At 43.9% G+C, this 23,898-nt stretch overlaps 1 protein-coding gene across 4 annotated transcripts in view; it reads right to left on the bottom strand.

Annotated features, from left to right (window-relative positions):
* LOC124038315 (echinoderm microtubule-associated protein-like 6) overlaps nt 1–23,898 on the bottom strand; it is a 100,003-nt gene that overhangs the window by 16,412 nt on the left and 59,693 nt on the right. The window contains exons 15-35 of one of the 4 annotated variants that reach the window (XM_046354037.1): nt 23,791–23,896; nt 23,499–23,592; nt 23,037–23,137; nt 22,542–22,744; nt 18,655–18,766; nt 18,198–18,325; nt 14,230–14,371; nt 13,896–14,048; nt 13,554–13,685; nt 13,359–13,447; nt 12,924–13,100; nt 12,589–12,793; nt 12,314–12,440; nt 10,224–10,238; nt 6,427–6,505; nt 6,134–6,263; nt 5,911–6,009; nt 5,536–5,556; nt 5,084–5,257; nt 4,692–4,900; nt 4,373–4,530 (exon numbers count right to left, since the gene is read on the bottom strand). In XM_046354037.1, coding sequence (XP_046209993.1) covers nt 4,373–4,530; nt 4,692–4,900; nt 5,084–5,257; nt 5,536–5,556; nt 5,911–6,009; nt 6,134–6,263; nt 6,427–6,505; nt 10,224–10,238; nt 12,314–12,440; nt 12,589–12,793; nt 12,924–13,100; nt 13,359–13,447; nt 13,554–13,685; nt 13,896–14,048; nt 14,230–14,371; nt 18,198–18,325; nt 18,655–18,766; nt 22,542–22,744; nt 23,037–23,137; nt 23,499–23,592; nt 23,791–23,896 — 2,654 coding nt within the window. The remainder of the gene's footprint in view (nt 1–4,372; nt 4,531–4,691; nt 4,901–5,083; nt 5,258–5,535; nt 5,557–5,910; nt 6,010–6,133; nt 6,264–6,426; nt 6,506–10,223; nt 10,239–12,313; nt 12,441–12,588; nt 12,794–12,923; nt 13,101–13,358; nt 13,448–13,553; nt 13,686–13,895; nt 14,049–14,229; nt 14,372–18,197; nt 18,326–18,654; nt 18,767–22,541; nt 22,745–23,036; nt 23,138–23,498; nt 23,593–23,790; nt 23,897–23,898) is intronic. The other 3 variants (XM_046354038.1, XM_046354039.1, XM_046354040.1) reach the window with 3 other exon arrangements.

Consider the following 23,898-nt stretch of genomic DNA (forward strand, 5'->3'; position numbering starts at 1 on the left):
TACTCAAGGTTCTTATGGTCTGTCCAAACGACAAAAGGAACGGTCGCCCCCTCCAACCACTGTCGCCATTCGCCTAGGGCTAAGCGGATGGCGAGCAGTTCACGGTTACCCACATCATAGTTGCGCTCAGATGGCGACAGGCGATGAGAAAAATAAGCGCAAGGATGAACCTTATCGTCAGACTGGAAGCGCTGGGATAGAATGGCTCCCACGCCTACCTCTGAAGCGTCAACCTCGACAATGAATTGTCTAGTGACGTCAGGAGTAACGAGGATAGGAGCGGACGTAAAACGTTCTTTTAGAAGATCAAAAGCTCCCTGGGCGGAACCGGACCACTTAAAACACGTCTTGACAGAAGTAAGAGCTGTGAGAGGGGCAGCAACTTGACCGAAATTACGAATGAAACGCCGATAGAAATTAGCGAAACCTAAAAAGCGCTGCAACTCGACACGTGACCTTGGAACGGGCCAATCACTGACAGCTTGGACCTTAGCGGAATCCATCTGAATGCCTTCAGCGGAAATAACGGAACCGAGAAAAGTAACGGAGGAGACATGAAAAGAGCACTTCTCAGCCTTTACGTAGAGACAATTCTCTAAAAGGCGCTGTAGAACACGTCGAACGTGCTGAACATGAATCTCGAGTGACGGTGAAAAAATCAGGATATCGTCAAGATAGACAAAAACAAAGATGTTCAGCATGTCTCTCAGAACATCAATAACTAATGCCTGAAAAACAGCTGGCGCATTGGCGAGACCAAACGGCAGAACCCGGTACTCAAAATGCCCTAACGGAGTGTTAAACGCCGTTTTCCACTCGTCCCCCTCTCTGATGCGCACGAGATGGTAAGCGTTACGAAGGTCCAACTTAGTAAAGCACCTGGCTCCCTGCAGAATCTCGAAGGCTGATGACATAAGGGGAAGCGGATAACGATTCTTAACCGTTATGTCATTCAGCCCTCGATAATCCACGCAGGGGCGCAGAGTACCGTCCTTCTTCTTAACAAAAAGAACCCCGCCCCGGCCGGAGAGGAAGAAGGCACTATGGTACCGGCGTCAAGAGACACAGATAAATAATCCTCGAGAGCCTTACGTTCGGGAGCCGACAGAGAGTATAGTCTACCCCGAGGAGGAGTGGTCCCCGGAAGGAGATCAATACTACAATCATACGACCGGTGAGGAGGAAGGGAGTTGGCTCGGGACCGACTGAAGACCGTGCGCAGATCATGATATTCCTCCGGCACTCCTGTCAAATCGCCAGGTTCCTCCTGAGAAGTGGGGACAGAAGAAATGGGAGGGATGGCAGACATTAAGCACTTCACATGACAAGATACGTTCCAGGATAGGATAGAATTACAAGACCAATTAATAGAAGGATTATGACATACTAGCCAGGGATGACCCAAAACAACAGGTGTGAAAGGTGAACGAAAAATCAAAAAGAAATAGTCTCACTGTGGTTACCAGATACTGTGAGAGTTAAAGGTAGTGTCTCAAATCTGATACTGGGAAGATGACTACCATCTAAGGCAAACATGGGCGTAGGCTTGTCTAACTGTCTGAAAGGAATGTTATGTTTCCGAACCCATGCTTCGTCCATGAAACAACCCTCAGCCCCAGAGTCAATCAAGGCACTGCATGTAGCACCCGAACCGGTCCAGCGTAGATGGACCGACATAGTAGTACAAGATCTAGATGAAGAGACCTGAGTAGTAGCGCTCACCAGTAGCCCTCCGCTTACTGATGGGCTCTGGCCTCTTACTGGACATGAATTAACAAAATGTCCATCAAATCCGCAATAGAGGCACAGGCGGTTGGTGATCCTCCGTTCCCTCTCCTTAGTCGAGATGCGAATCCCTCCCAGCTGCATGGGCTCAGTCTCAGAGCCAGAGGAGGGAGATGGTTGCGATGCGGAGCAGGGAAACACCGTTGATGCGAGCTCTCTTCCACGAGCCTGGTGACGAAGATCTACCCGTCGTTCTATGCGGATGGCGAGAGCAATCAAAGAGTCCACACTGGAACGGACCTCCCGAGAGAGAATCTCATCTTTGACCACTGTGTGGAGTCCCTCCAGAAAACGAGCGAGCAGCGCCGGCTCGTTCCAGTCACTAGAGGCAGCAAGAGTACGAAACTCTATAGAGTAATCCGTTATGGATCGATCACCTTGGCATAGGGAAGCCAGGACCCTAGAAGCCTCCCCACCAAAAACTGAACGGTCAAAAACCCGAATCATCTCCTCTTTAAAGTTCTGGTAATTGTTAGAACAATCAGCCCTTGCCTCCCAGATAGCTGTGCCCCACTCTCGGGCCCGGCCAGTAAGGAGTGAAATGACGTAAGCAACCCGAGCTCTCTCTCTAGAGTATGTGTTGGGTTGGAGAGAGAACACAATCTCACACTGGGTGAGAAAGGAGCGGCACTCAGTGGGCTGCCCGGAGTAGCAAGGTGGGTTATTAACCCTAGGTTCTGGAGGCTCGGCAGGCCAGGAAGTAACAGGTGGCACGAGACGAAGACTCTGGAACTGTCCAGAGAGGTCGGAAACCTGAGCGGCCAGGCTCTCCACGGCATGGCGAGCAGCAGACAATTCCTGCTCGTGTCTGCCGAGCATGGCTCCTTGGATCTCGACGGCAGTGTTACGAGCGTCTGTAGTCGCTGGGTCCATTCCTTGGTCGGATCCTTCTATCATGCAGGTGAATGAGGACCCAAAAGCGACTTGGCGAAAACAGAGTATTTAATCCAGAATAAACTTTACAAAACAAAAAGCATAATACTACACGTAAAGACGAGAACAGACTGGAGACTTGATCGAGAACTGCAGGTTGCCTCGGGAAGGCACTTGAACCTAGCAGACTCAGACACCTGCTCACCACGCAGCATCTGAGGGAAACACGACACGACAGGGCAAAACATAGACACAGCACGGTGAATTATAAATGAGGATCCGACAGGGCAGGTACGGGAAACAAGGAGAGAAATAGGGACTCTAATCAGGGAAAAGGATCGGGAACAGGTGTGGGAAGACTAAATGATGATTAGGGGAATAGGAACAGCTGGGAGCAGGAACGGAACGATAGAGAGAAGAGAGAGCGAGAGAGTGAGAGAGGGAGGGGGAGAGAGAGGGATAGAAAGAGGGAAAGAACCTAATAAGACCAGCAGAGGGAAACGAATAGAATGGGAAGCACAGGGACAAGACATGATAATAAAAGACAAAACATGACACTGTCTCCTAGAGATGAACGTACCTTGGTGTGAAAAGTGCAAATCATTCCCAGAACAACAGCAAAGGACCTTGTGAAGATGCTAGAGTAAAACGAGTCCTATATCAACATAACCTGAAAGGCCGCTCAGCAAAGAAGAAGCCACTGCTCCAAAACCGCCATAAAAAAGCCAGACTACGTTTTGCAACTGCACATGGGACAATGATTGTACTTTTTGGAGAAATGTCCTCTGGTCTGATGAAACAAAAATATAACTGTTTGGCCATAATGACCATCCTTATGTTTGGAGGAAAAAGGGGGAGGCTTGCAAGCCGAAGAACACCATCCCAACCGTGAAGCACAGGGGTGGCAGCATCATGTTGTGGGGGTGCTTTGCTGCAGGGGGGACTGGTGCACTTCACAAAATAGATGGCATGATGAAGAGAGAAAATTATGTGGATACATTGAAGCAACATTTCAAGACATCAGTCAGTAAGTTAAAGCTTGGTTGCAAATGGGTCTTCCAAATGGACAATGACCCCAAGCATACTTCCAAAGTTGTGGCAAAATGGCTTAAGGACAACAAAGTCAAGGTATTGGAGTGGCCATCACAAAGCCTTGACCTCAATCCTATAGAAAATCTCTGGGCAGAACTGAAAAAGCGTGTACGAGCAAGGAGGCCTACAAACCGGACTCAGTTACACCAGCTCTGTCAGGAGGTATGGGACAAAATTCACCCAACTTATTATGGGAAGCTTGTGGAAGGCTGCCCAAAATGTTTGACCCAATTTAAACAATTTAAAGGCAATGCTACCAAATACTAATTGAGTGTATGTAAACTTCTGATCCACTGGGAATGTGATGAAATAAATAAATCATTATCTCTACTATTATTCTGACTATTATTCTGATTGACCTAAAACAGGGACTTTTTACTAGGATTAAATGTCAGGAATTGTGAAAAACTGAGTTTAAATGTATTTGGCTAAGGTGTATGTAAAACTTCCAACTTCAACTGTATCATCATCATCATGGACACAAGAGGAGAGTGTTAGCCAGTGGAATTCCATATGTGATTTTGGTGCTATTGTGTGTTGTTGTTTTGGTTTGACAAGGAATGGTGTTATAAGAGGATCATTGAGTGGATCATCAGTGGTCGTGCAGCAGTGCGTTACTCACGGCCTCTCCTTGCCCCCTGTGACGATGAGGCCGTCTCTCAGTGTGGTGTACATGGTGAACACTGGCCCGGTGTGGGCTTTAGCCACGACACGAAGCAGGAAGTGATCTCTCCACACGTACACATCCCCGTTTATGGCACCTGTGAATGTTAGGTTATTCTGGAGGAAGAGAAACCACACAGGTAGGATCACAAAACTTAACATTTATCTCAAATGAATCACAGAAAACATGGTTTATTATATTAGCCTATTAGTCTAGGGTAAATCAAATCCATTAGGGCAGATTAAAGAGTTCAGTAAAAAATGCTGTCAATACTCACAGCACCGAAGGCCACAGACAACATGGTCTGCATCCTGCCGTCCTCCACTGAGCCCACCACTCCCTTTTTATACATGAGAGAGCCTCCAGCCAGTGTCCAGAACTTGATGTGTTTGATGCCAACAGACACAAACTGAGAATCAGAGTCTGGCCGGAACTCCACTACGAAGATCCTGTCTGGATGGCCTCCTTTACTGGTCACTTTAGCACCTGGACAGGGGAACACACAGACAAGCACAAACACACTTCTAAGACCTGCTATTTACAGTTTACTGAATGATATCTAACAACATTGTTATGATTAATTATCACAAAAATTCACTTATCACAGACCAATCTAAGCTGTAGCCTACCACCATCTCAGTGTATTTTACCAGGGTCAGAATGGCTCACCTTCCTGCCAGCGCCACACAGTGATGGTGTGTTCAGGCTCCACCCCCACAGAGAGCAGCAGCTTGCCTGTGGCGCTGAAGTTGACGTAGCCCACCCCCTTAGTGTGAGAGCAGCGCAGGATGGACAGTGTCTGTTTACTCATTGCGTCCCACACGTGGATGGAGGGGGTGGTGCCTGCAATACAGAGAAAAAGATCATACTCTGATCAAGTATATAGGGATGCAGCATGGAGCAATAAAGGCCAAATAATTGTCTGTAGTAGATAGAATGTCTCGGCAGAGTCTAGGTTGAATCAATGGAACAGTACAGAGGGATAATTACTGGACAAACTAAGGATAGAAAACAGAGGACAGCCCACTGGGAAAACTGTAGGAGAACAGCAAGGAAAGGGTAAACCTATAGGGTAAAACTAGAACACATCAGTACAAGGGGCAATCTGGAAGGTGTTTTACCTGGTAGGTCTGTCACTTCACCTATGGTGTGTGAGCGATGGGAAATTAGGCAGCAAAATAACAATTGAAATCTAAAGTGAGTGCTTTTTCAGATGCTGCTGAGGACATTATGATATAAAGCACCAATATAACTAATTCTAGCACCAAACAAAATGAAAATGTGCCAATGCAGACTGAACCGGTCACCAAAAATGGCCCACAAAAATGAAAAGACGATAAGGCATTCAATATCTAGCTCTTTCTCTCATGTGCACACAGTCAGCCCACGCACAAATGCTACCAATAAGTACATACAAGTACATGCAAAGTACATATAAACACAACCACAATCAAAATAAAATGAAACACGCTCATTCACAGCAGTACAGGACATACCAATCTGTCCTGTAGCGATGACATTTTTGTATTTTGGATGTTGATTGACGGTCAAACAGAGGATATCATCTGTATGTTCCAAGTAGAAACTCTGAGTCCCTGAGTAGAAATAGCATTAAACACAGCGTTCATCTTCATCTTATCATGTACATTCCTATATATATCACAAGCCCTGAAGTTAATGTTGAGTAGGTTATCCAAAAGTGTGGCCATGTAGCTGTACCGGTGGTGAGGCTGTGCACCATAGCCGTGGCTGCTGTGTGGAAGACAATGTCGGCGCCGTCGTTGAGGTAGTGAAGGTTGTTGCGACAATCAAAGCCCCTGAACCCAAACACGTGGTCCAGCACCAGGTCCTGAAAGTACACACGTCACCGACCAATCACATCCCGCTGTGCACCAAACTGGCCCAACACTGGTTCATAACAAACAGTGAAAATGTACCATGAACATGTAAAAAAGGATGGGTACAACATCAGAGTCATTCAGAGTTCACTTTAACACCACTGTGAGACAAACCTCAACAAGCTTCTTCTTTTTGGTGATATTGTTCTTCTGTAGTTTCTCTGGTTGGGGAGCAGCTCGGCTAACAGGAGGCCTGCAGAGAGTAAACAGGTAGAACTGCCTCACACAGCTGATATATTGGACAAATATATGAACATGTCTACCACAGAACTTCAAAAGAAAAAAACACAAGTCATGTTTTCTCAGAACAATTTCATTATAGGACACAGCAATGGCACATAAAGGACAGATTAGGCCAAGTTCTAAAGGGGCTGTCTGGTCTGACATGAGGCAGATAGAAACAAAGAGAGGAAGGAATATAAAAGAGGGCACGTGAGGAAAAAATAGACCTATGGAGTAAACTGCAGCTTGAGCAGCTCAGAGAGAACAAAACAGCTGCAATCAGTCATATCACTCTGAATAGAAACATTGTTAAGCATTGCTACTGTATATCATTGCTTGTTCATCACTCATAATAGGCCTTACTGTTTATAAATACAAACATTCAGTGTGCCCCATGACACTATAGATACTACACAATGTCTACAGACAGATTCAGTGCTACATATAATGGAATAAATTGCATACATCAAATGAAATTGTCCCATTACATTTTCCACATTTATGAATTTTGGCCAGCCGCTGCACACACACATATCACCAAGGTGACACATCACATTCACAACATCAACAAGCGTCAACTTTCACATAAGGATTCCACCAATAATGACACATCACACCAGCTGGCTGAGGTTACATTTAACATGTATGGCAATGAGCCACAGAATGAAATTCCACTCAGTCAGTCTAGGAGCTCTGCACTGCAGCCTGCTGCACACGTACATCTGCCTCTCGGTGAGGCTTCCCTGTATTTCCCTCTCTCTCTCCGTCTCCCCCTTACTGTGATTGTTTTTGTTTGTTGCTAGGACTGTCTGGGAGTGGTCTGAGTGGGGAGGGGAAAACTGAAAAATAGCTGTTATTGGCAGAGAGTTTTGGAACTCTTTCTTATTGGTCTATTAACTAATTTACCAACTGGTGATGTCACCGGCAGGCCAAAACTCCATCCCAACTCAACAGGCTTAAACATTCAGGTGGTTTTTCAAACAGCTCTTACACTGAAAGGGCATTAACATAATTTTCACAATGTCACAGTATTATTCCAGTCTCATAGTGTGGAAATACATTATATAGAAAACAGGAAATTCACTTGGTTGACTGCACTGGTGGAATTCCACCTTCATTAAAAATGAATGTGTTGTAAAATTAGATTTCCTAGATAGTGTTGGTTACCACAGTGATGTGGCCTTGCTGAGACCTGAGGTCCATGGTCACACTTAGGGTTTAACAGACCGATGTGGTTAAACATCTGACTGATATTGGGGTGGCAGGCAGCCTAGTGGTTAGAGAGTTGGACTAGTAACCGAAAGGTTGCAAGATCGAATCCCTGAGCTGACAAGGTAAAAACGAGTTGTTCTACCCCTGAACTAGGCATTTAACCCACTGTTCCTAGGCCATCATTGAAAATAAGAATCTGTTCTTAACGGACTTGCTTAGTTAAATCAATACTATTGTTATCTGACACAAAAACACAGGGCCATTAGAGGAAGAATAGAAGTTATTGCTCCTAAACGTAGGCTGTCAAAGGTTCACGGAAATCTGCACAGACAGAGAGAGTCTACAAATGAACAGAGAAACACACATTAAAGTAGACGTTGAGGTTAAAATCCCACAGGAGGTTGAACAGTGCAATGACGATGCAGAAGGATTGGTTATACAGCACCACCACTGTGTGCATTTATTTGATTTACTTATTAAGGATCCACATTAACTGCTGCCAAGAGGCTCGGTTTAAACCACCGAGCTGTCTATTTAAATGACTAGCACACAGCTCAGACACCCATGCGTACCCCACAAGACAACATGCCACCAGGGGTCTCTTCACGCAGTTGCCTTGTATAACTACAACCGTGTCAAACGGTTGCACATGACAAGGTTCCAGGTCACTGATAAAGCACTTATAGCCCAAAGGTGATAGCTGTGATCTCATACATACATAGTTTACACTCCTTACAGCTGACAGACACTACCGTTCCTCTCTGTTTGTCCGAACAGCACTTTATAAGCATTGTCTGGAGGATCTTGCATGACAGGGAGTTAATATTTCCAATCTTTTCATTTCTCCTGTTTCATTCTGAAATCAGACTCCCTCTTCCCCATATGTTTTAACCATTTGTTTGGTGACGGTGTCTACGTGCTCTGAAATGAGTTCAATCAGCATATCAGAGTGTAGCGTTGCCACACACAACACCACAGATTGAATATCTGCACAAGTGTAGTAACTAACTCCTGCGGACTGATTGCAACATGTTTCATGCTGAGCCAGGATTGTATGATCACACAGTGACATGAACTGGGAGTCTGGGACGTTGTTCAATTCCATGTCTCTATCTGAACAGAAAGAAAGAAGATGAAAAGAAGAATCCGCCCCCTGGGTGTGAAACTCTGCAGTCTGGATGCAAAGATGCAGTTGTGATCAGATGGGAACGAGATGAGCCGACTGTCACCATGCAGGACAAACATACAGAACAACACAGAGAAACAGAGACACACTTGGACCTGGAGCCACAGTTTACACACAGTGTGATAGACACAAGTAGCTCACTTTACCTGGATCCCCTTGAGAGCAGTGGACAGAACCAAGTGAGAGGTTTAGAGGACACAGGTCAGAGCCCGAGGGGACTCACTATACTACAGTATAGCTATAAGGCTCATGCAACAAGCAACCTTGAGAGCTTTTTGCCCATCATTTTTGCCTGCTGCAAACCATGCTCTGACTGTTAGCATACTGTCAGCATGCCAGAAAGAGAGAGAGAGACTGCTCAGAGGAGAGGTGTGGAATGAGAGAGTGTCCCAGTCTAAAGAGCAATAAGGGGAGGGGGTCATACACTGGGGTCCCTGTGCAAACTGTGCAATAGAGAGGGGGGAGGAGGAGGGGCACAGGGAGAGAGAAATGCGTCAGTGCCTCTATCTCATCACGCAGGGGGTTATGGGAAAACAAGGTCCTGCGATGTCTGGGGCCCCACAAGAGGGAGTGAGGAAGAGAGAGGGGGAGAGACAGAAACAGAAAGGTCTCCTCCAGCACCACTTGGTAGATCATTACTGTACTCTTAGTGCTCTTCACCCCCAAAAACAAAATATATTATTGTGATACAAATGACACAAAAGTGAGAATCTGAAATAAAATGTGTTACTCATGCAATTCCCATGACTTTCATGTTACTCAGAATTTGAGGAGTTTGAGCAAGCTGAGTGATATTAGGACCCATAGGCTATGGGAGGTTATGCCCATAGTCCAAATAAATAGATGACTACAAAATGTTTCAGACCTGGCTCCTGTAGTACCATTATAGGACAAATGAATAAACAAACACTTTTAAAATTACAGGTACAAAGGTTAAAAAGGAATAAACACAGATTTTTCTTCCATTTTGTTGAAATAACAACACCGTATTCTAGCTTCTGCCCACGCTACGAATATCCTTGTCCTGCACATCTAAAGCCCCGTTGATAAACCTGGTTCTAATATGCTTTCTTCATCCTACTCTTGTCCGTTTACACTTTACAATCAGATCACAATGTGCCTTTTAATCATCTACACCAGTCTAACAATGTGGGCACAATCAGAATGTGGACAAGATCAGGACAAAGGACGCATGTTAGCACCAGGTATAAATGGGACTTAATGTATGGGAATACCACCCACATCCACATCCCATAGCTAGCACATAATGTATGCATTAGGTCATACTTACTTGACAATGCCCTGCCTCCAAAGGAATGCAAGTTAAAACACAATAGAGATATTAGGTGTTTCTGCAGACAGAAGTGTGCCCCAGAGTCATGGGGATCACAGATAGTAAGGTTGAGGGGACAAATCAGCATGTTACCATGGAGCTGACTAACCCCAGAGAATACAGTCTGTTATACATTCATCAAGGACTAGGAACGCACTACTGAACACTACAGACAATGGAGGTCATAGGGCAACAATTGACCCTATTAGCTATAATATCAGGGTTTGTAGTAACTGCATATCATTATATGCAATCACTGTTTATTGGTGGCTATAGAGAGGATATCTAGCTACAGTACTGCTTAATGGGGTTAGTACTGTGCAAACATACAAATTGCTTAATTAAGTCTATACAAATTATAAAGGGATGGATAATATAATCATAAAGTTTTATTGTAAATCATGCAAAGTGTATACTGCATTGGATTTTTCACAACAATACTTCTACTTATTGTACATACCACACACACTCACTAGTGTATATACTCTATACAGTCTCAAAGCAACTGAGCTCATACCAATGATACTGTTATGTGTAGACCACATATCGGTATCATAGCAACATATATCACACAGAAGCGCCAGAGAGCACACCTGCTATACATGCACATAACATTATGCAATACATTGACTAGATTCCTACACAAGCCACAAATACATGCACATGCAATCTCATACATCTACTACAGATTATGACCCAAACACGTACATCCAACAATCCACAAATAGATGGACAACATATAAAACATGCACACAGCATACAATATCAACGGGCTACACCCACAATACATGCCAAGGACAATCCATCGTATCATAGCAACAGAGCTGACTAATATAGAGAGAGTATTGGGGAGAGAGTACACACATACACTCATACAGTGCCGAAGGACATAAATATCTTTATATGTGCATAGAATAATGTATCTTTTTGTAAAAACAAATGTTTGGGTTAAGTAGTACAGATAGGTAGAGTAGTCTATAATGTCGATCTACCTATCAAATGATTAAATCAGGCATCATACTCTAACATGAAAAAACACCCCAAGCAGCCTTCCCTTACTCTGTAAATGATGTCAGCTCAGCACTAAAAAGTCAACTCACTCTGCATCATAAAAGCAAGACCAAAATCTATATCCATGCCAATCCTACAATGACCACCTCTGAGGCTTTACAAAATGATACATACAGTAGATGTCAGTTATACTCAAACACCATGATGTATATTGATAGGCAGGAGGTAACTAAAGTTGTATCAACTGACAAAAAAGACAGGTGCAGTTTCTGTTTCTGACACCAGAGGGCTCTATAAGCATTCCTTTAAGCAATAAGGCCTGAGAAGGTGTGGTATGTGGCCAATATACCACTGCTAAGGGCTGTTCTTTAAGCACAACACAATGAGGAGTGCCTGGACACAACCCTTAGCCATGGTATATTGGCTATATACAACAAACCCCCCGATGTGCCTTATTGTTATTATATTATTTTATGGCTCCCGAGTGATGCAGGGGTCTAAGGCTACATCTCAGTGCTAGAAGTGTCACTACAGACCCTGGTTTGATTCCAGGCTGTATCACAACCGGTTGTGATTTGGAGTCCTATAGGGCGGCACACAATTGGCCCAGCATCATCTGGGTTAGGCCGGGGTAGGCCGTCAATATATAAACTGGTCACCAACGTAATAAGAGCAGTAAAAATAAATATTTTGTCATACCCATGATATATGATATATGATATATGATATATTACAGCTGTCAGCCAATCAGCATTCAGGGCTTGAACCACCCAGTTTCTAATTAGAGATAATCATGGTGTTGGCTGCTGATGGCAGTCTGATTAGGATCAAGATGTTAACACAGTCTTTTGAGGCATAAAACAACAGCTAAAACTTTACAGTGTTTTTAAATTGTCACTGCTTCAGACTTTTTAAATGGTTTTAAATCTACACACTCAAAACAACAGTTAGGAGTCAAGACACACTCTAATGTTTAAGCTCTATCACTTTGAATGACAACAACCAGTCCAAACACAGAAGCTGGCATGGGGGTGTACCTTTCCTCTGCCGACACCTCCTTCAATTGCTGGTGGGGTTTGATGCCACACATGTCCCGGATGCTGACAGCATAGATCTTAGTGGTGTAGTCAATGCTCTTCTCCCTCGCCACATCACTGTCATACCCTACAGACACGCCCACAGGAATAGACTCAACCAATTAGAGCAGTTTGTGAAAAGTAGGATTTGATCAAGATCGCTTTGTATGTGTTTGTTGAGAATGTTGTATTAGAGTTGTACTGTATGAATCAGTAGTCTAAAGGCTGGCGTTTACCTCCGTCCTCCTCAATGTCATCGTCTGACTCCTCACTGTCCACAGGGTTCTCCCTGTGACCCTCTCCGGTTCTCTCCAGGGCCCAGATCATCAGCGCTGTGTCAGCTCCGCCGAGCGTCAGTAGCATGGCATCATCTTGTCCCCATCGAACATTGGTTACATGGGCACTGTGACCCATGTACTTCTTGAAGCGGGCATACTGACCCTGAGGAGGGAGCAGACAGAGCACAAGAAAAAACAAGAGACAACATTGGACTTGAATCAACAACAGAGTCATGTACCAGCGTTGGGGTCAATTCCATTTCAGTTCAAGAGAGTAAAAGTGCCTGTCTCACCCTGGCTGGATAGCTGAAGAGCTTGAGGAAGCCAAAGTCATCTCCCGTAGCAAGCAGCTTCTTGTCTTTGGTGAGCGAGGCAGCGTTGACGTCTGTGATGTCACTGTGGGTGGGCCAGATCCCCTCACAGGTGGGGCCCAGAACACACGTCCAGGTAGCCCACTCCATCTTCTCTATCTGACAAGCGAGAACATGAATACACACACACACACACACACACACACACACACACACACACACACACACACACACACACACACACACACACACACACACACACACACACACACACACACACACACACACACACACACACACACACACACACACACACACACACACACAGTGTTTAACAATGCCTCATGCTTTTATGGGGTGTCCATTAATATTTGATGTCTAGCTGGGAAAAATTACAATCTCAGTTGGGTCTCTAACCTCAGCATTTCGTATGGTTTGTCTCTTCCCTCTTGGGGCTTCAAAGAATAATTGCTCTTTGGCACCTGAATTTACTTGCAGCAATTTACCTATTGAAAAAATAACAATCTCATTATCAAAAGACAAAATAGAACTTGTATCTACAGAGTACTAATAGGAATCCATGCTCTGCTTCCAATTACACCATAAACTCACCACGAGAGTCCCAGTCTATATGAGTGATATAGCTGGAAGCTCCTTTGCAGATTCCCACCCTCTTGCTGGACAGCACATTGTAAATATCCACAAAGTTATCATGAGAGGCCACAGCGAGGTATTTACCAGCATCTGAGGAGGAAGCCATAGAACAAATAATTAATACCTCAGCCAGGTGGGCGAAAATGCTAATCTGCGAAACCTCACTTCATATTTTAGGAAAGGTTTAACTCAAATGAACATTACTAAAAAATACCTATGCATATTAGCAGTGTTATGAAATACAGACAACAATGAATGGACATTTTAATGATAAGTCAGTTGTCAAATGTCAAAGGTTACCTTGTGAAAACCTGACGTCAGAGATGGACTCCTTCCTGTGATGGAAGGACACCAGGTCCTCCAGGGTGTCAGAGTTCACCACCAGAAAACTACCATCATTGAGGCCCACCGCTAAGGCTTTCCCATCAGGGGAGAAGGCACAGCATCTTCCACCTGATACACACACACACAACGCACACACACTTATACACTTCCAAAATGGAGATACAGACATAGACTGACAGACACAGAAACAGAAGGTGACACTGGAGTGCCTTATGTTTGTTGATGATCATGGGAATTAATGACTCGCTTAATGACTCATTAGTTGATGAAGATAAACATTCAGCAGTACCTTTTTTAAGTTTGCGAACGGCCACCATGCGGTGGTTGGTGGAGAGCTCCCATATCCTCAGCGTTTTGTCGTCACTCACTGTGGCACATATGGGGAGCAGGGGGTGAGCAGCAAGACCCCACACCTCGCCTTCCATGTGACCCTGTAACCATAGCAACAGACAGACACACACAGCTGTCAGTCAGTCAGTTGACACGCCCTGACCTACACACCTGTCACCCACAAAATCCCTTGCCATTTTCTCAGGACAATACATTGTGCTCATATTGAAGTGGGGTTTGAGTGTGAGACGGTACTTTTGAGACAAAACAAAAGCCCAATCGATCGCATCTCAGATAGCTGCAGTCATTCTACCCAACAACACATCCATACTGATCCTTCAAAACCCATCCCTATCAGCTCTGTTCACCATGGCAACAGAGCACAGGTACCTGACCGCTAGGGAGTCTGGAAGGCTCTGACTCTGAGCTTTGAGAGTTGGACCGCACCCATAGGAGGGAACTACCACAGAGATACACTGACAGTCAGAAACACACATGCACGCAAGGAAACATATGCACGCGCGCATGTACACACACACACACACACACACACACACACACACACACACACACACACACACACACACACACACACACACACACACACACACTACAATAACTGGCATCTACAATGCAGCACTACAGAGCAGGGATGGGAAGTTCAGCTCTTTTCGTCTTGTTCAGTCAAAAGAACAAAATCTTTTGACTCATTTTGTTCATTTGAGTCAGTAATGCCCAGAGCGCGCAGGACCCCCTCCCACCTGCAAACGATGAACTGAAAACTCGAAAGAGTCATGTTTCTACAAGCTGTCATTTGTGATTGAGACTTATAAAAGTGTGCTGTTACGGATACCAGTATCCTGTGTCTGTGTGTGTATCCTGTGTTCTTTTCTCTCCTTCTCCCCTCACAGGTGAAAATCATCACTCCCCAATCAGTCACCAATCCAATCATCAATCAGAAGACACACCTCCTCCTGTTTCCTACCCTATCACAGTTCCTTTCCCTTGGTTTAAAAACCCTGTCAGTTGTTTACTCTAGAGCTCAATCTCTCTATAAATGCCATGTCTGTAGGTCTCTGTGTTTCACGCTCTCTTTGTGTATTAACCTCTCTTTTGTTTGAGCACCTCATAGCACTTTGTCCTCACCTGTGAGTATTGTTTTTGGTTATGGTGTTTGTTTGTGTTTGATTGCTGGTGGGAAAAGGGGAAACCAAGACAAGTTGCCCATGGGCATACACTACCCGTAGGTAGACTTTGTTAAATACACTAGTTAGAACGTGGTGGATCACCCACTGTATTTTTGGTTAGCTGTTGAAGTAGGCTAGTCTAACTTAGTTTAAAAAAAAATACTTATTGTTTCTTTTCTTGGGTCCAGCTCAGCCCCTTTTCCTGCTCGCCCCCCCACCCCATTACCGTGTGTTTTCAAATAAACCTGGAGTTTGACGGTAGATTTCAGTTGTCCTGGTTATTTCGTTCACATTTTTACTTTGTCACTATTATAATTTGCCTGAGTTATGTTACGGGTCTCACTACCACCCCCCCTAGACTGTCGGGCCAAAAGGGATTTGTAACATGTGCTTTAAACAATGAACATTTGTTGATTTACTAGGCAAACAAACAATCATTTCTTGATACATTTGAAACGAGGTCTAGTTGTGGCCGCAACTAGACTGTGAACGAGATCTTGGCAGAATGCATTGCTTGACTGCCGTGAGGGTGACAAGCAGAATATCGTTTGAACTGCAGCACCCCAAATGATTTGTTCTTGAGTTGGAGTTTGTTGAGCAGATGCTGTGTGTATGTTTTGGATCTATGAAGCTGTGTCCATCATAACATTTAATAATCAATTGATTGCATTCATTATAGCACAATGTGATCAATTAACAGTTCTAAACTTGTCTTTTTCTCAAATCTTATTGGTCACATGCTTTGTAAACAGGTGTAGACGAATAGTGAAATGCTTACTTACAGGCCCTTCACAACAATGCAGAGACGCATAGAAACAATTGAAGTAAAACATGTCATAAGGTGCCAGCATTGGGTTTTAGGTGGGGTATAGACGGCTATGAAAAATACAGAGCTCCCGCTCAGCCCAGTCAAAACTGTTCGCTGCTCTGGCCCCCCCAATGGTGGAACAAACTCCCTCACGACGCCAGGACAGCGGAGTCAATCACCACCTTCCGGAGACACCTGAAACCCCACCTCTTTAAGGAATACCTAGGATAGGATATGTAATCCCTCTCACCCCCCCCCCCCCCTTTAAGATTTAGATGCACTATTGTAAAGTGACTGTTCCACTGGATGTCTTAAGGTGAATGCACCAATTTGTAAGTCGCTCTGGATAAGAGCGTCTGCTAAATGACTTAAATGTAAATGGTAAAGTGTGGCCTTCAACTTACCATGAGCAGAACCTCAAGACGTCCTTAATTATGAGTGTGCACCAGCTGTCGTTAACCGACATGCCCCTCCCCCTAACCTTACCCAACGCTGCCGTAAAGTCATGACGATGCATAGAAAATCCAGCTAGATGTATATTACCCATGTTGTTATTATCCATGTTTAGCCACAAAACATAGGATATGACTTTTCTTCCGGTCCCGTTGATAGGATAGTCTTGAACGGAGCTTGTCTAGTTTTTTCACCGGTCATTGTACGTTCGCCAATAGAACGAAGGTGTCACGCCCTGATCTGTTTCACCTGTTCTTGTGATTGTCTCCAACCCCTCCAAGTGTCGCTTATTTTTCCTAGTCTATTTATCTCTGTTTCCTGTCTCTCTGTGCCAGTTCGTCTTGTATGTTTTCAAGTCAACCAGTGTTTTCCCGTGCTCCTGCTTTCTATTCTCTTTTTCTATTCTTCCCGGTTTTGACCCTAGCCTGTTTTTCTGGACTCAGTACCTGCCTGTCTGACCCTTCTGCCTGCCCTGACATCGAGCCTGTCTGCCACTCTTTACCTCCTTGACTCAGAATCTGGTTTTGACCTTTTGCCTGTCCATGACCATTGTCTTGCGTACTCCTTTTAGATATTAATAAACAAAGCCTCTAACCATCTCTCCTTTGTCTGGCCTCGTGCCCTTAGGAGGGTAGAGGCAGATATTTATTCGCCTCTCTTATGCCGTTTTTTCCTTTTCCGAGTCTCTGGGATTAGGGCCTGGTCCAAAGTTAGTGATCACTGCTCTAATGTCCTGAAGTGTTTTTCGGTCATAGGAAACAATAGCGGAAACATTATGAACAGAACAATGTAAGATCAGTGCAAGAAACACAAATGGTCAGGAGCCAGTAAAACAGCAGGTATCCATTGCAGCACCATTCTTGGGTTGTTGGTTGGAGCAGGTCTCCTGAGCCACTGAGCCGGAGGACTGCGCATTAACCCTGCTGTAGAATTAATTGTGGCCAGCAAGTCAAACGAACGACTAAAACGAATGAGTCCCTCAAAAACAAATCATGACTCAAGTCAGTAAAACTAATTGTTTGCAAACTGCACATTACTGCTACAGAGGCCATACACAAGCCTTGTTCACACAGGTGAAGAAGAAAATGTGACTGGTTTGACAATGAGGAAGAAGGTATTGAGATATTAAGCTATGAACTATTCCTCAACTGGGCTGGATAATCCAGAGGGGGAACACAGAGCTTTTCGGAACCAGCCAAGCGGCAAACTGTTAAAGCCTGCCTCAGATAGCAAAGATATATTTCCGACTGCATTCCCTGAGTGTAGAACACAGGAAATGGGGAAGAAGCCAACAAATCCAGAAGCCTGAGTAGGTGGAGAACAGACAACACTTGAGGGCTGCTGTTTTACTGCAGGATGCTGCTGTAAAAATGTCTCTAACCCGAATTGGGAAAACCAAGTAGAATAAAACACACCACCCTAGGTGTTTCAGCTGTACGCAGTCACAGGCACACAGACACACACAAACAAACCCTCTACCTGGACCAGCAAGGTCATGGGTCCACTCTTGTCGATTTCAAGTATTTCTCCGTTCTTGGTTCCCACCAGGATGTGTCCGTGTCCCAGAGTTATGGCACGGATGGAGGGGTTGTCCTCCAGGAGTAGCCCTGGGGGGGACACAAATAGCACTGTAAAGACTTACAGTGCTAAATCCTCCCAGATCGATAGCAGCAGATCCATGTGAAATATAACTGCAATTCCACATGAGGCCAAGAGATGGCAACACTAAATGTAGGAGGCAAAAGTGGTCAATGATGGTTACAGTATTTATTGAATGTTTATGGTCAAATTTCAAACACATTATGCTTCCTGATACAGGTATGTGCTTTACATGGTCAGTGTGAGCTCAAGAGAGAACTACAGCACTTCTCAGACAGTGTTTCTATATCTGTCATAGACTCTTTCAGTTACTGTAGGGCAGAGAGTGTTATCCTACCTTTAGATCCTGGGGAGAGAGCTGCTCTCTTGATGGCGTAGGTCTTTAGGCACCTCTCAAACATGTCGTCCCACAACTCCACCACTCCGTCCTTCCCACCTGTCACAAAGCCCTGGAGGGAACAACAGCAGAGGGACGTCACCCAGTGTACTCCAACTCTGACAACCACACTGAGGAAAACTTTCAGTGATGAAGGCCGGATGAGACAGGGGCTCTGACCTACACTAATCTTCTGCCTGACATCTTCTCAAGAGGTCGGTCTGAATTGCTGAAGTATGCTAGGGGGTCCGTTTGTCTTGAAACTGAGAATGTAGTGTTGGATGATGAAGTGCATGAGGAAAGTATGGATGGAAGACAAATGAAAAATACTGTCTTTCGCTGACATCTTTCCCAACACACAGAATCAGCAGGGAATTACAATTACTATTCTATTAGCAGGCAGGGCCTGTCAAGGATTTGAAGCAGCAGCAGCAACAACAACACATCAGGAATTCAGTGGAGGTCTCTACCAGGAATGGCCTCCCACATCCTCCTTAAGGCTACTTCTCTGATTAAAGTTTTCGGGAAAAGCATCACATATACAGTACCAGTCAAAGGTTTGGACACACCTACTCATTCAAGGGCTTTTCTTTATTTTTACAATTTTCTTCATTGTGGAATAATAGTGAAGACATCAAAACTATGCAATAGCACATATGGAATCAAGTAGTAACCAAAAAAGTGTTAAACAAATCAAAACATATTTTATATTGTATATTCTTCACATTAGCCACCATTTGCCTTGATGACAGCTTTGCACACCCTTGGTATTCTCTCAACCAGCTTCACAAGGAATGCTTTTCCAACCTTCTTGAAGAAGTTTCAACCTATGCTGAGCACTTGTTGGCTGGAAAAGCAGCCAACAAGAAAAAATGTTCCAAAGGAAGCCAGCTTGGATTTTGGGATCACTCCTATCACTAATTCCCATTGGGAGTATACATCATTGACAGAAAAACTTGAAATGTTGCATATCTTTGTGTTGTTGTCCTCCGGTGCCTTGCTAGCTAAAATCATCTCTTTCCTAAATTAGATGGAGATAAAGATTTGGACTTGTGATTCTACTTAATTCTCCATACTGGTCAATGATTATAACAGCGATTCTGATCCAACCATTAATTCATACATTGTTGTGCCTCTGGCCTGAGAGGATGGAAGTTCAATATGTAGCTAGATGTAGAAGGCTAATGTTAACTAGCTAACGCTGACCATGAATGGAAGTTAGGCTAGCGAGCAAGCATTTTAGTGTGTACTGTATGACAGAGACTGTATGACAGTGATAAACTGTTTCGTCAACATGAAAGAGAGGAGGATGGCATTGGCGTTTCTACAAGTAGGGTGAGTCAACATGTTTTTCTACATGCATGAACGAGCGCGCGCACACACACATACACACAGAAATTAGAACCATGGACAGCCACATGATATTTAGCTTGGACTAAATTGTTTTTTTTGTCCCTGTATTAGACTAAGCAGAGGTGATTTGATGATGTTGAAGTTGAAATGGTGCTGGCATAGTGAAGGCAGCTTCTGTTGTCTTTGTGATCAATCAGCCTTTGATATTATTGACCATTACCTGTTGTTGAAAAAACACATGTGTTATGGCTTTTCAACCTCTGCCATATCGTGGATTCAGAGCTATCTATCTAATAGAACTCAAAGGGTTTTCTTTAATGGAAGCTTCTCTAATGTCAAACATGTAACGTGTGGTGTACCGCAGGGCAGCTCTCTAGGCATTCTACTTTTTTCTATTTTTACCAATGACCTGCCACTGGCCTTAAACAAAGCATGTGTGTTCATGTTTGCTGATGATTCAACCATATACGCATCAGCAACCTCAACTAATGAAGTCACTGAAACCCTTAACAAAGAGTTTAGATCTGTTTTGGAATGGGTGGCCAGTAATAAACTGGTCCTGAACATCTCTAAAACTAAGAGCATTGTATGTGGTACAAATAATTCCCTAAGTTCTAGACCTCAGCTGAATCTGGTAATGAATGGAGTGGCTGTTGAACAAGTTGAGAAGACTAAATTACTTGGCGTTACCTTAGATTGTAAACTGTCATGGTAAGAACATATAGATTCAATGGTTGTAAAGACAGGGAGAGGTCTGTCCGTCATAAAGAGATGCTATGCTTTTATGACACCACACTCCAAAAAAACAGGTTAAGCTGTAGCTGGCCCAAACAGAGCAGCACGTCTTGCTCTTCATTGTAGTCAGAGGGCTGAGGTAAATACTATAAATACTATGCATGCCAGTCTCTCTTGGTCAAACAGATGGTTTGCAGGTGTTTAATGCCATTCCATTTTCTCCATTCCGGTCACTATTATGAGCCTTTCTCTCCTCAGCAGCCTCCACTATTTTGGACAAAAATTGGACCAATGTAACTAAGGCTGAGAATGTCAATACAATAATACTAGCAAGGGCAATGATCACAAGTCAGTCATGCTCATAACGTGGCTAATAGGTCAGTGTATCTATTCATGTAGCTAATTATTTAGCAAGCTAAAAGCACAGAGCCTACCGTTAGCTAGCTAGCTGCTGGGAGGATGTCATATCATTGGAGGAGTGGGTGAGTGATCAACTTTTACCCTCACTGTTTTTCAGTGGCTACAGCTAGAGATGCAGGTGTCATTTGGTTAGCTAGCAAGAAATGAGAATCATTTTGCTAGCTAGATAGCTATACTGAACTGTCTGTCTATGACATTTACAATATTGTATCAATATTCAAATTCGATCTCCAGCTGTCCCATAGTAATGAACGTGTCGGGAGTCGGGATGAGACAGACGGGCAGGCAGTTTTTTCCAGCCAGTGGAAATCATGAATCTGCATAATTTTTATGGATATATACAAAGAACTATCAATAGAAAACAGGTCAAACGGAACAAAGTGCAGCTAGTTTGCAGTCTTTTCAGCTTCAGTTCGAAGGGATTGTGTTTGTTGTGTTGTTGGCTACCAACTCTGAATAACAGTGTCCTGACGAGAGAGGACATTTTCTACACCAGGCGAAATCGCGCATTATTAGCTCAATGTAGTGGATCTATCCAAATAAATGTCACTAGAAAACAGCAAATGCAAATGCTGACTTGACTGTAAGTTGGCCATAGTTGGCTCACTAGCAAGCAAGGGATAAGAACATTACCAGCCAGTATGGCTATGGAACATTTAGAATGAACGACTGGCTGGCGTCCATAGATATAGAACAAAAAGACTGAACGACTGGGTTGCATCTCTGTCAACCGAACCGATTGAACGAACGATCAGCCGGCTTTGCTAGCAACCCTAGATTTGTGTCGGGACTGTAGACGGATGAAATAGTATATATAAATTCATCAAAATAATGTTTTTAATGAAAATATGTCAATCATTATTTGAACATGTTGGTAACTTGTTATATTTAAGTGATAATGCCCTTGAAGCCAGTGTCTGGAGGATATATTGGCATGTTAGGCCAGAGGGCCGGCAAACCCGTGACAATCACTATTATTGAAATGTGAGATAATGTCTAGATGCTTTTTATAGTGGAGATCAAGTTTATAAATTGCCTGGCTGGGCTGATGAGACAGTGGATTGCACGGTCAGATGGAACAGAGTAAATAGGCATTTTAACGTCATAGATTTAGCCGGTGGTAACTTGTGGAATAGGTACCGGCTGAAATATTTACACTAAGTGGGTGTTGGGAAGCCACTGAGTACAGAATAGAGCCATTCCCAATTGTCATTGGTCAAAATAACCATGCAATAAATATGATGATATTATGATTATTGAGATCATGATTATAAGATGAGCGGAAACTAGTTGACCATCAGTTCGTTGATAGCAGACAGGGCTGATATCCAGTACAGAACCTTGTCCAGGGAGTACATGGCGAACACAGGTCCGTCGTGGGCCTTGATGGTCTTCAGCAGCATGGGTTCCTTCCAGACATATATGTCCCCTGTGGCGGCTCCAGAGAATACCAGCTCGTCTGTCCGACCATAACACACGGACATCATCGTCTCCAGCTTCCCCAGGCTCCCAAAGATGCCTCGCTTGAACATAAGGCCCCCACCTTCAGAGACAGCACACCGTTAGAAACTCAGGCATACATTAATTGATTTCAATAAACATACCATGCCTGACAAGCTAAATAGTTGTTCATAAGAAGAATTACAGGGCGGATCACTTTCCTGTGTGAAAACACCTATGGAACTATATTTTTCTTAAGGGTAGCTTTAGTGTAGCTGATTTTTTTTTTTCTCGTGTGAAGTAATTCGTAGCTTAGTAAACTATATTTTCAGAGTAGCTTCCCCAACACTGCTGATGGTATGAGAGAGACAGCCAGGGAGAACAGGAGGGCACACCTGTATGCTGCCAGAACTTGATGTGTTTGATTCCCACTGTGACCAGCTTGTCCATGAGGATAGGATTACACTTCACCACAAACAGCTTGTCTTTGTGTCCCCTGGGAATAACAGAGACAGAATATCCACTTCACATTCTGTCAGCTCAAATACATGGAGCCCTAAGTTTTTCCTGGTTATGTAATGTGGTCAGGAAAAAACTTCTAACTTATTCTACAAATGTGTTATCATTAAGACAACAAACCTGAGACTTTTAGGACTATACCATAAGTTCCATTGTGCCAGGTAAGCTCAATTCAAGCGCAGCTAAAGTATTTGAAAGAAAAAATTACAATTTGAACCCAGCTTAGCTGAACTATTCTATACAACTGTGTTTTTGTAATAACTCTAAATGTCTAAATGCACACCCCCACTGATCACACAAATAGTAGCTATCAGCCGGTGTGAAAAAGCTTTTAGTACCTTGCGGTGGCCAGCTTCTCCCCCTTCCTCCAATCCCACACGATGATAGAGTGGTGTTCATCAATGCCCACTGAGACCAGGCTCTTCCCATCCGCTGCACAGAAACAACAAGCTACTCTTAGTTTGACATCTTAACAGACATAGGGACAGAACACCCATGGACGACACATTTACAAAATATGATTTAAAAAATTAGGAAGCATTATGGGCTTTGATCATTCAATAGGCTGGTATTGATATTAAATTCTGATAACGACATAAGTTACATGCCCAGGAAAATACATAGCCATACCAGAGAAATCAAGGGCACAAACGCCTTTCTGGTGAAAGCCCTTGAGCAGGGAGAAGCACTTCAGGGTTTGGATGTCCCACACATGGATGGCTGGGTCCCTGCCAACCT

Source organism: Oncorhynchus gorbuscha, linkage group LG06 (assembly GCF_021184085.1).
Source record: "Oncorhynchus gorbuscha isolate QuinsamMale2020 ecotype Even-year linkage group LG06, OgorEven_v1.0, whole genome shotgun sequence".
NCBI classification, from domain to species: Eukaryota; Metazoa; Chordata; class Actinopteri; order Salmoniformes; family Salmonidae; genus Oncorhynchus; species Oncorhynchus gorbuscha.